The sequence below is a fragment of the Rhinopithecus bieti genome, unplaced genomic scaffold, assembly GCF_001698545.2.
Source record: "Rhinopithecus bieti isolate Rb0 unplaced genomic scaffold, ASM169854v2 scaffold_13351, whole genome shotgun sequence".
In the NCBI taxonomy this organism is placed as follows: domain Eukaryota; kingdom Metazoa; phylum Chordata; class Mammalia; order Primates; family Cercopithecidae; genus Rhinopithecus; species Rhinopithecus bieti.
The window spans coordinates 874,799-887,335 of NW_016807514.1; the positions used below are offsets into that span (position 1 = coordinate 874,799).

Below are 12,537 nucleotides of genomic sequence, written 5' to 3' on the forward strand. Positions count from 1 at the left end.
TTTTTTTGAGACAGATTCTTGCTCTGTCACCCAGGCTGGAGTGCAGTGGCACGATCTCAGCTCACGGCAACCTCCGCCTCCCGGGTTCAAGTGATTCTCCTGCCTCAGCCTCCTGAATAGCTGGGATTATAGGCACCCACCACACGCCTGGCTAATTTTTGTATTTTCAGTAGAGACGAGGGTTCACCATATTGGTCAGACTGGTCTCAAACTTCTGACTTCAGGTGGTCCACCTGCCTCAGCCTTCCTAAGTGCTGGGATTACAGGTGTTAGCCACCACGCCTGGCCTAAAATGGTAAATTTTATGTTACATATATTTACTACAATTACAAGTTTTCTTAAAAGGGAGATAAAAATCCTGGGGCTTGGAGACCCTACATTGGGTCCTGGTGTCCCAGGACAGTCACTGGTTGTGAGCTGCTGTCCCTGTGTTCCCTGATCACCGATTGTTCACAAGGCCAACCTTTCTCTCTGGAATGTGTTCAGGGTTGGACCATAAGTCATATGGCTGCCACCTTAATAAGAATGGTTTCCTCAATGAACCTTGGCCCTGGTTGCTTTCCAGTCCTTGATCCTGACCTTAAACAGGAGAATAAAGGCCGGAGGAGCAGCTTCCAATCCTTGCGTCTGTCTGGCCAGGCTCTGGCCAGGTAGACTTTATCCTCCCACTTTCCCACGTGAAACTCTCCCGTGTGAATGCGGACGTGGAGGTTGCAGTGAGCCGAGATCGAGTGGCTGCACTCCAGCCTGGGCGACAGAGTGAAACTCTGTCTCAAAAAGAAAAAAAAGAAAAAAGAAAGCCTCCTGTACTTCCCATGCTGGCTAATCAGATCCTTCTGCCCTGGGTCCTGGCCACCTTTCCACCTTACTCTTCCTCTTCTTCTTCCTCTCTACGTTCCAGATTCCCTGATTTCACGCTGCAAATCTCAAGCCTCAAATCCTTCAGGGTTTGGCTGGAAAGATCACCTCCCTGGGGAGGCCTTCCTGGATGACTCCATTCCTTCCACACACATCTCCTATTTTCCTTCTGTCTCCTGGAGCACTTGCTTGGTAACATCTCGGGCATGGGATCATCTGCATTGAGCTTATTTGGACAGATGTGCAAGGCATCCCCTGCTGGCAGGACAACACCCTGAGAACAGGGGTCTCCTGCCTGTTCACCACTAGTTCATGCAGGTTCCAGCTCTGTGCCTGGCCTGGAGCAGGGAATCAACACTGGATGAGGCTCAGAGACATGGCAGGGGTGTGAAGCAGTTTTGTCCTCAGTCCCTGAGACCCATCCTTAATGGCAGGAAACCACCTCCGAGGACTGACTACAGGTAGATGCTGATGCTGGGAGCCACAGACACGACGTGGAAGATCAGTGAGTGGGTGGCAGCCTGTGTCCCGAGCGCCAGACATCCCCGGCTATGCATGGAAGGGAGCCTCTTCCAAGACTACAGGCATCTCTCTCTGCTCTGTGTCTCAGGACGGAAAACAGAAAGAGAGGTAGAGAGCGGGAGAGACAGAAAGAGAGAGAGATGGTGCCAATCCTGCACCTTGAATGACCATTTCCAGAGCCACACTGGCTTTGCAGAGAGTGGAGAGGTTTCCTGCAAGACCAAGGTGTGGTCACAGCCTCTGGCCCAGGAGGAGGGTCTCACGTTGTCCACGTTCTGCCAAAACTCTGCTGCTCAAACTTCAGCTTCTTGGGTTTTGCTGTGCCACACTAGCACGTGAGCCTCTCATCTTGGCACTAAGCCCAGAGAAGGACTGAGGATCCCAGGCCAGCTGGGAAAGACAAATAAGGTGGGGCCTGGACCCCATGGCTGGAAAATAACGTGGCTGAAGGTGAACATCCACCCGAGGTTCCCTGGCCAAAAAGGGAAGCTGTGTGTATCTTGCAAAGCCATCTTCCAGATCGCGATCTGGGATAAATTCTGCCCTCTGCTGCCTGGAAGGAGATCCTCGGCTGGCCTGGCCCCTCTGGGCTGTATGCTTCACAGTGAGTCACTGGGTGTAATGACCAATGTCTGCTTTTGCAGGAAAAAAAAAAAAAGCAAACAGGCTACTGCCAGGTGTCCCTGGGGCACAGCAGAATTTCTTGACAATGTGAAGCGGCCACTTTCTCCCAAAGTTTTCGTGGTACCGTTCTCAGCTCAGCAAGCACAGCTTCCAGAAAGGTATGGATGTTGCTTTGGAAAACAGGCTCCTTTGAGTAACAAAAGTTTGATATTCTATTAATGTACATTTTGGAAGAACAAAGTGGGAAGGCACAGGTGCACTTCTCGTTTTTTATTAGTTTTGTCTTCAATGTGTTTTTGAAAATAATAATACTGCATGATTTATTTCTCACTTGCTTTGGATTCAACAGTTTTTATGACTTTGCAGGCTCCGTTCAGAATGAAGCGGCCTTGGCAAAGGGAAAGAGATCAACATTAACGAGGTTTGCTGAAATTTACCTGCTGCATGAAAGATGACCGTGAATTAGTCCGAGAGCCAATGCAGGCCTGTCGTCGAGGTCCCCTTCCTTGGAGCATAAAGGCCAGCTTCACTTTGTCCAGAGCAATCTGGCCCCACCACGAAGGTGGTCTGAGGCAAGAATGTGTTGGAATCTATCGAATCTACGGTCCACATCTGCCCAGGAGCTGCTGGCATTCCGGACAACCACTTACAGGAAAATGAACTTGGCTGCCTTTGGGTCCCAAACATGCACATGGATCAGACTTAGAAGACAACGGTGTGGTAACAAACGACCGCATCATCATTACAAATGCATTTGGAGAGGCTTCCCAGCCATACGAGAGAGAAGTAGCTCCACTGGCTCTTAAGCCTTAATTAAACGTTTTCGTATTAATTGCTATTTATTTCGGCACAATAAGGACCCCAGCAAATCTGAGAGATGTTCCTGGCTACTCTGCACCCGATGCTCATGTCCAGGCATTAATTGCAAGATTCAGGGGATACTTAGAATCCCAACGCTTTCATCCTAGTGAGTGATAAACGGTCTGTCCCGCAAGCGGCAAAGGAATCTTACAAGCATTTATCAAGAACTAACGAGGCTGTGTGCGTAGCCCCCCTGGTCCGCAGCTACTGAGGAGGCCACCAGGAGTGGGCTGTGGCTTCGTGTCGGCAGATTCCGAGGCTGAGTGCAGCTGCCTTCAGTAAGTCTCACAGGCTCTTCTGAACTCTGTGGACGACCTACCTGAGAGCCACAGGGAGGGGGTCAGCTCTTTAGACGCAGAGATGTTTCCTTGTGTAAATGCCGGTGGTCCCGAAACAGCTCCTTAGGCACAGCTGGGAAGCGGGGTCCACCTGGGGCCCATCTGGGAGCACCCGTATCTCTTGCCTTTGACTGGGGCTGCAGCACAGGGATAGTCCACCAGCAGTGTTTCTGGGGGGTCTTCAGTGCCCTGTGCTGCTGGAAGAGGTGGACCAGGCTGAGGAGACACGAAGGTTTTCTGGGGCAGATGAGTAAATAAAACACCTTTTTTCTGCCCTATTTTATCTTTTTTTTTTTTTTTTTTTTGAAAAGTCAGCGTTGCAGCTTCCTGTTCTAATGGAAAAGAAGGATCCCGGGGCTCAGGCCTTTGGAGTGGGCAGGGGACGTCCTGGAGCCAGGCAGCCATCGGGCGATCCAGCCCCACCACTTACAACCTGACTGACCTCGGCCAAGTCATTTAACCGCCCACTGCCTCAGCCTCCCCACTTGTAAAAGGAATTGCTGGGAGGACTGGGTAAGTACAATGTGTTCCACGAGCTGCCGTGCAAGTATCTATATTAGGGAGCTGTCCGCTCGAGTTGACCTCTCCAGTCCTGTGGGCCTGTAGCTCTTGGCGGAAGGGACTGAGGGTCTTTGACCCTAAGGCCCTGCATCTCCCAGGTCAATGAATTACACATTAACAAATTTTAAAAATCATAACAGAGATGCCGGCAACCACCAGGACCCAGTCCCTACAGAGGCCTTACCAGGCGGGTCGAGGACTACATGGCTAGCAAGCTGGCTTGCTGTGGCTAGCTTGGTTGGCACTCCAAAGGGGTTTCCTTTCATGAGGGGAGCTGCGGTGAGGCAGACAAAGGCACTGGCTTCTGACGGATGCTCTAGGCTGCACATCCCCCCACTGAATGGTGGGGGACAACCTGGCTCTTACCTGCCCCAGCAGAGGCCCTTGCAGGGCAGCTCGGTTCCCATTCTAATCTAATTACATTTCTTTGCCAGTTGGCAGAACATATTGGCTTCAGGATAAGGAGTGAGGGCTGGAGATTTGATTTGGAGCAAACACGCGGTCCATTAGTGCCAGGATGAGGAACTGACCGATTCACTCCCTTCTCTGACTACAGCCGGTTCCCTGGCCACAGCTAGGTGCAGCTGGCTGAGTCCTCCAGACCTTCCCTGTCCCCGGGCCCCTGACGACGTTGCCCATTCAGTCCTCCATATCAGAAGGTGGGCAAAAGTAAGAAAAGCTATTTTCAAATATTGGTATTTCATCCTAGAAATAGGGCTCCCTACTCATGGAAGGGATCAGAGGTCACCTTTGGAAGGAAGCAAGATGAGGATGCAGAGAAAGCCCAGCGTCGAAAAGAACCATGAAAACCACACGGAAACCTCAGGTCGCACCCATGGGCCGTGCTTATAGAATGCGTGGGATGTGAGGCCATGAGGGGGAAATGCTCTCTCCCCTCAGCAGCCCGAGTGCTCCGAAGACTCAGCACAGAAGGAGGCAATTTAACGTTAGCATTAAAGTTAATATCACTGAAAGCAAACCAAATGTTCCCATCCAGCAGAGCGTGGAAAATTCATCCTGTTTTGGTGCCGGTTCCTGGCTTCAAATTAGTAGATGTCTCAACTCTTCCCTTTCTTTCTTTATCATTTTCTTTCTTATCTTTTATTTTTATATTTCAAAATTGTATTTTAATTCTGCCTTGCGCCCTCCCCCGATGTAAAGACATGTGACGGGGGCGCGATCCCTGCCTCCCTAGCCGCTGCCCTAATCTCTTCCTGTTGTGGGAAATGAGAGCTGTAGTTGTCGCTTGTTTCGGGGAATGACTTTCCTTGCCATGTAGGCCACGCGCGTCGTGGCCTTCCTGAGGGAAGGAGTGGCACTGATAAGCAGTGAGGATGTGGAATCAGGGTGTGTGCGTGTCTGTTACTCTCATCCCCTGGGATGGGGAGGGCACTTCTACCAAATCCAACATCAAGATCAAAAGGCCAGGTCCCTGGCTCATGCTCAGAGAAGTGATGCCATTGGAAATCCACCCACCATGTCTAAAAGGGCTCCCAATTATCCCAAAGAGTACAGGGGAGGGCAGCAGGGAGGGGAGGAAAGGGAAGGAAAACAGGAATGTCCAAAGAGAGGTACCTACCATGAAATAGACACATGGCGTCTGCCCTGCCCCCAGGAGGTAAAAAAGACTTCGGCCAGTCAGCAGGAGATTTCAAACCATTTCTCAGACACGAAGGCCACAGGAATAAGATGCCGATCAGAAGAGGAGGGTCTGCGGTGAACAGAAAAATGGGCTTTGGCGTGCTGGTACATGACACATGACAGGCAAGCCAGGGCAGGCCTGCGGTGGAGACTGACTGGCTTCTTGAGAAAGGAAGCACTAATGTGGACTCCTGGCCTTGCCAGGAAGGGACCCCCCCATTCCCTGTGGCTGGGAGAAGTCCTCACACATGAATGCTTTCTACCCTGGGAGGCTTTGGAGGACACAGACCAAGGGATCTGGGCACACGAGCACTTTGCTGTGCAGGCTGTGCCGTCTCCAGATTTTCGTTTTTGAATTTGCAGGATTAGCCCAGAGCCTGGATTCTCTGCCTCTGATGGCAGATTTGACCCACTTTATTGCACATGACAGAAACGATGGAACCTGGCTCCCAAAATGTCTCCCCCATATTTTGTCACCTTTGAGACTAAGCTATTATTTCCCAAGGCTGGTGAAACTCAACAGAGCATGACCTTGGGCCAAAAGGCAAGAACTCGTTCCATCCGATGCTTCCGTGCCAGGGCCTGAGAGCACCAGCTGTGCCAACTCCGCTCTCGGACATCCCCCCACCCCACCTCCCTGCACAACACAAGCACAGAAGGTGGGACAAGTGAAGCACCAGAGGCCAGCCCACGGCCCTCTGCCCTCTACCCACACAGCCCAAGCAGTCGCTGGCCCAGATTCATATCCAAGCCAACATCCACATATTCAGTGAAATGGTTTGGAAATCTGTTAGCCAGTTATTTGTGAACTCAGCCTTCTGGAAGGCTGGAATGGCACCCATGAGCTCCCCAAATGTCTGAGTGTAAAACCACTGAGGTTTAGAACAACAGTTCTGAGGCTCTGAGCGCCACCGTCCTCCCCTGCAAGGAAAGGGAACGTCTAAGACAGAGAATATCACAGATGGCAGAATGCAACATGGACATGCAAGAAGAGGCATGGCCAGAAGGTACTTCAGGAACATCTGCTCATTCTAGCCAACAGGACAAAGACACATTAACCATGGATGCGACAGCCCCAGCAGCCCTCGCTCTCCAAGGCCCCTGAACAAATCAGCAAATAGAACGAAAGGGAGCATGCAGCCAGCCCCTTCTAAAACAACTCGAATCCAGTCACCTCGCCCTGGGTTCCAGGAGAGCCCTTTCCAGGGGACTGGGGCAGTGTTACCCTGGGTGCTAATTCTGCTGCTCATGGTGGACCCTTCGAGGCAGCCTCCCAGCCTCCTCCTTTCTTCAAGTTGTTGGAGATTGTTTTATTTTAATTTACACAACGATGCATACATGTATGCTCACTTAAAGAAAAGCTTATTGGTATTTTAATTGAATTCTGGACAAACCTTTGAAAGCTGACTCAAGGGTTTCTTAAATACTCCCACGGATAGTTGTGGGGTATATTTTCTTTGAGGGATTACACATGAATAATAAAAAAGGAGAAGCATTTAGTAACATACGTCCGGTCCGGGAGTCTGGTTGGTATCTGATAGTTTTGCTAAATTTGCCGCTGACATTTTATTGACAAGGCTCAGAGACACTGACTCTGGTGGGAGGCTGTTGTGATCTGTTGATATTTAGGAGGCTGAAAACCACCACGGGGCTGGCCTTTGAGCTCTGGGGCATGAAGGATGACAGCTTAGAGCGAGGGCTGGGAGACTATGCATTTCCCGCCACTGCCCATGGGCAGGGGTCTGGAAGGAAATTCCAGCCACTGTGTTCTCTGGGAGCAGCTGAACGCCTGTTGCTGTCAACCCTGCCTCTCTTGTTTTGCCAAATTAGCAGTCGCCTTGGCTTGGGCCCTCAAAGCCACCTCAGGGAAGACCTAAACCGACCAACAGCTCTCAGCTCAGCCACCCCGGCCCCGGGGGTCAGGACCACCAAGAGCTTCAAGGCTGCAGGGTCTAGCAGAGCCCAAGCTTACCGATTTCCATTAAATGTGGATTTGTACTCCCCCGTCGTCGAGTGCAGCGTCTCGTCGGTGTACACGGGCACAGACGCCCTGACGCACTCGTGTGAACACTGCAGGGTCTCGTTATAGGCCGTGAATATGTCCAGGCTGCTGGGCACCCGGGCCGAGGTGAAGTCCGTCAGGTTCTGGCAGCTCTCTTCCTGCTGGTTGGTCTTCCGCTGGTGGCTGTTCCTACGAGTGTTCCCGCTTTGGGCACAGCTGGAAAAGAAAGAGGTTGGGGTGGGGGGACGGGCAGAGGCCAGAAACCCACAAGCACAACTCCAGACTTCCATTGTGGGTCTTTCGCTTGCAGGCATGAGCTACACATCATTTCATATTAAACGGTAATTCCCAGCCTCTTCAGAAAGATCAACCACAATCAAGCAATCAACTCTTTTTTAAAAAAAAAAATGAAATTTGAATTTTAAATATGGCTATTACAGCAGGGAAGATGAGGGGTAAGTGGTGAGCCATGTGATCGCAGAGCTAGGGACCTGCTTCACTAAAGAGCATCAGCCAGACCATGGTGCTGACTCAGTGTCCCCATGAATGCCTCAATGGGATAAAAGCCGTGGTGGGTCCTTCCTGCCAGAGGGGCCTAGAGCGTGTGGGAACCTTTGGGTACAGGTTGGGGTGGTCCGTTCCTTCATCTCAGAATGGACAGTGGGCCCGTCTTTGGGGAAAGCTGGTGCGTGAGAAAGCCCCGTCCTCAACCCCACCTGGGGGCACGTACACAAGCTGGAAATGATGAGCTGGCTTGTCCTTCATCCCTGATCAAGTCTGCGGAGGGAAGTGTCCTGCCTGCCCTGCCTGCCCTGCCTGTGATGGTCTAGCTCCTGTGAACCACAGGGGCTTCCAGAGGTCACTTACAGTGACCAAGGGACTTCCACCCGTCTCTCCAGGGATCTGAGAAAGCAAGAATCAGGGCTGCTGGATGCCGCTTCTATGATGAGAGCACAGGACGGACAAGGGGGCTGGCTGGGAGGCCCCTCCCTGGCTGGATGGGGAGCCCACGCTGTGGGCCATTTCCCCTGCCCACGCCTTCCCCTTCATGCTCAGGGCCTGTGCACAGGGAGGGGCTACGCGAAGGCAAGGGGCAGGGGGGATGCGCCTGTCTCCTAAGTCTTGGTTATTTCCTGCGTTGGTTTTCCCAATGAAAGGAATCCCGATTCCTGGAATAGAAGCTCCTACCCCATAAACCAAGGTCAGAAGGTGAATGCCAAACCCAGGGGGCAGCCCCCACCAAAAAAGTCTTCCTCAGAGGGAGGTCAGGTTCATCGAACTTCATCGAACTTGCTCATCCAGCCTCCCGGGCTGTTCTCCCAAAGGGCTCTTTGAAGGTCTGCTCTAAGCTCGAATGTGGGAAAAGCAAGATGAAGGCTTGTCATCAACCTGTCACAGAAGAGGCTACAAAGTCCCCTGTCTCTGGGGAGACGACGCCCTTCACCGAGATGGCCAGTGGGATGTGTCCTTCCATACGCCACACAGTCCAGGGGTCCAAAGCTCCTCCTCTGGCCAGCCCGTGCCTAAGAAGCCCCGCTGCGAGCTCCGTGTTGTTCTCTCATCGCCTGTCTCCAGAAAGTGCCCAGGGTCCCAGTTTGCTACCTATCAGGAGGTGGCTTTGAGCCCTCGCTAGCCGAGTGGGAGGTCTGTTGTGGGCTGTGCTACCTCCCACCCTCCCGAGGCCTGCCAAGGGGTCCCACCTCCTCTGATCCCAGAGCCTGGCTTTTTCTCTCTCACTTTCTTGTGTTCCCCTATGATTCTGAGGCTCTGATGCAGTTTCCACCATCAGCCCTGTCTGATTCATATGGCTGTGTGCAGGCAGCAGGGGGACCATTTGGGTCTGTTTTTCTATGAGGGAGTTTTAAGTCTGGATGCCGAAAGGAGACACAGTTGCTGGAGGAGTGGCTGCAGGCAGGTGAGGTCCCCAAGGCGCTTTTGAGCAGCAGGGTCTCCCAGCAGTCCCCTGATTTCTCAGGGGCTTCTCAGGTGTGTACACCCAGCAAGGCCAGCCTCAAAGTAGGCCAATTTCCAGGAGGAAATAGGCAAAGGCAGGCTGCCTGGAGCAAAGTGGTAACCTAGTTCAGCACACAGAATGGCTTTGAGAGGAACGAAGAATACAAAGAGGCCTGGTTCAGCAACCGGCCGCCAAGCCTGAGTGAGGGATGTGGGATCCCACTGGGTGCTGGCAGAAGGGCCCCATCCCTACCTTTCCAGGGAAGGGGCAGAGGAGACAAGATTTAGGGACTGTGTTCTGGGTGGACAACATCCCAACGGACACTGGCATCGAGAAAAAGAATCTGGAACCCGGGACCACACACACCCCGAGAAGCTCTGTCATGAAGGCTGGGCTCGCTGGCCTTCTGCAGGGAAACCAGGATAAGGGCCGGGCCAAAGGGCAGCACTGGACAGCGAGCAGCCAGTGGCAGCTGAACTGCCCGGGGCAGAAGCCAGCAGAACAGGCTGGCTTTGAAAAGCGGGGGCCTTTCTGTGTTCACCACCCAGGGACCCCTGCAGTCCCCCATTTCTAGGCCAGAAGGGCCCAAGGAGCCTTACCAATTTTTTAAGACAAGAGTTGTGATGAGAGCAGCTATGACCATGATGAGGGAGACGGTGATGGTGATGATCTGATGGACAGCCAGACCTGGAAAGAAGGAAAGAGGGAAGAGGGCACCCGTGAAACCAGGTTCAGGAGGCGAGTGGGGGGGGGGCCGGGAAAGGTGAAGGCACATCCCCCCAACCCAGCTGGGGATGCCAGGTCCCATCCACAGCGGGGAGCTCGGGGCAGCATGACAGGTGCTCAGTTCTCTCCTCCTGGACTGCAGGCCCTGGGCATGAGGCTGCTCTCACCTGGGGTCCAGGAAGGGGGAGCTCCAGTTCTGGACTCTCTCCTTCCACCACCCTCTCAGTCTCCAAGCCGTGACTTGGATCATGGGCAGCTGTGTTCTTTCCTGCACCTGCCAAACCCTTCACCTACCTCATCTACCCGGCGGCAGGTCAGCTCTGGGTGAGATATTCCCCGTGACCCCTTCCTCCCCTCACACCCTGGGCCAGTTCCGCTCTTCTATTCTGGAACTGTGAGCCCCAGAGCTGCTGGCCTATGAGTGGGAGCGGGGTTTGCCTGACCCAGGGGGAGCCAGGATGGGCCAGTACATATTGGGGAGGTAAAAAGAAGAGCACATGGGGTGACACCCTCACAGACACGGGTCACGGGGTGGCATCTTCCTCTTTCCAGAGTCCTCGCTAAGAAGTTCACTGCTTCATGAGGTTCCAGGAATGAAAGTGTCAGGCCAAAGGTGGATGCTTCCCACAGCCCCAAAGGAAAATCTATGGTCTAGCCTTGTTGCCCTGGCCCCAGTCCCTGAATGGGGAGGTGGGAGGCACTGGAATCGGCAGGACAGGGAACAGCCACTTCAGAAGTGGGGCAGGTAGAGCTCTGGCCAAGAGCTGTTTGCTGACACCCACAAGCGTGATGGCAGAAAGCAGGGATTCTCTCCCGTCCCCCGCCTCTGTCCCAAAACCTTCTGCAACATTTGCCACTAACTACAGACACAGGACTGGGGAGACAGGAAGGCAGGTCTGCAACAGCTCCTGCCTCTGGTCCTTACCCCAGACCACCACCTTCTTTTCTGACTACACATCTGTCCCATACTTCCTGGGACATATAGGATGCTGGGGACATTACTAGCCAGCCAGGGCTACCCCGAAGGTCCACTTCAGCACCTGAGAAGCTGGAAGATCAAGGCAGTGAAGCAGTCCGCCAAGCCCCCAGGTGGCAGCACCTCCTCCAACTCATCTCCCAGTGTCCTTCCGCCTGAGATCCAAGCAAAGGTCCTGTCTCCACCTGGGGTTCCGTCTTGGTGTCTGCTTTGCAGAGACCTGCCCCTCACACCTGACCAACCTCTTGGGCTGCTGGGGTGAGAAAACTGCATGTGTGTGTTTCAGCATGGTGGGTTTCGGTGTCAAGATTTTTCTGGCAGCCTCCCAAGGACAGTCTCTTAAACAGATGTTACCTCTCTGCTGGATATGATCCTCATGGGGGAAATTATTCATAAATGATTAAATGCTGGCACAGCCAGAAAACAAGCTTTGTCTTCCTGTTTCCCCCTCTCTGGGGTAATTGTTGTTTTTCACGAGGGATTCCCCTCCATGACCCACAGAATAACAACACCTGGCAAACAGTGGAGCAGACACATGAGTGTGGCGGATCTCTCCCAAGCCCTCTTCTACCCATTGATTCAGGAACTGTTTGTTTTGCACCTATTGTGTGCTTGCTGCAGTAGTAATGCTCACCCATAGGCAACAGCTGCTCTCATGCCCCCTGAATAAAGGTGCTGCAGTCACTGCAGTTCTGGCCAATGACCTCCCATAAACCTGTGCCCCAGCTGTGGCACCTGCTGTAAACCTTCGGCCAAGTCCCTTCTCTGGGACTGTCAAGTTGGTTTGCTAATGAGTTGAAAGCTAAGTTATGCCACAGGGACCACCCCTAATCCCACCAACAGTGCAGTGTCTACCAGCTCTGGTAATCCCTATGTGCCAAGTTTCATGAGACCCAACTCAGACCTCGTGTGCAGAGGAAGGATTGAAGAGGATGGACAGCTGTGGAAGGTGGGTTGCCTGTGCAGTCTCCTCTTGCTCTCTACCCACACACTCCCTCTGGCCCAGTCAAGAGAAAGCCACGCTGTCACGAAGCGTATGTGCTCATTCTGTGTCTGTGCTTCTTGTGATGAGAAGGAGATTGCCGCTGCTGCTGATGGCGATGGTGATGGTGGTGATGATGGTAATGATAATGATGGTGATGGTGATGATGATGGTGATAATGATGGTGATGATAATAGTGATGGTAATGGTGGTGTGGTGATGATAGTAACGATAATGATAGTGATGGTGATAATGGTGATGGTGGTGGTGATGGTGATGATGGTAATAATGATGGGAATGGTGATGATGGTGATGATAATGATGGTGATGATGATAACGGTGATGGCAATGAAGATGGTGGTGATGGTGATAATGACAGTGATGGTGATGATGATGATGGTAATAATGACAGTGATGGTGATGGTGATAGTGATGTGATGATGGTAATGATAATGATGGTGATGCTGCTGACAATGATAGTGATATGATAAT

General features: G+C 52.5%; 1 protein-coding gene across 1 annotated transcript in view; it reads right to left on the reverse strand.

Moving 5' to 3' along the window:
* AJAP1 (adherens junctions associated protein 1) overlaps positions 1-12,537 on the reverse strand; it is a 130,729-nt gene that overhangs the window by 3,733 nt on the left and 114,459 nt on the right. Inside the window, exons 3-5 of the mRNA XM_017882524.1 lie at positions 9,961-10,048; positions 7,378-7,623; positions 5,344-5,475 (exon numbers count right to left, since the gene is read on the reverse strand). Of these exons, the coding sequence (XP_017738013.1) occupies positions 5,403-5,475; positions 7,378-7,623; positions 9,961-10,048 (407 nt within the window). The 3' untranslated portion in view covers positions 5,344-5,402. The remainder of the gene's footprint in view (positions 1-5,343; positions 5,476-7,377; positions 7,624-9,960; positions 10,049-12,537) is intronic.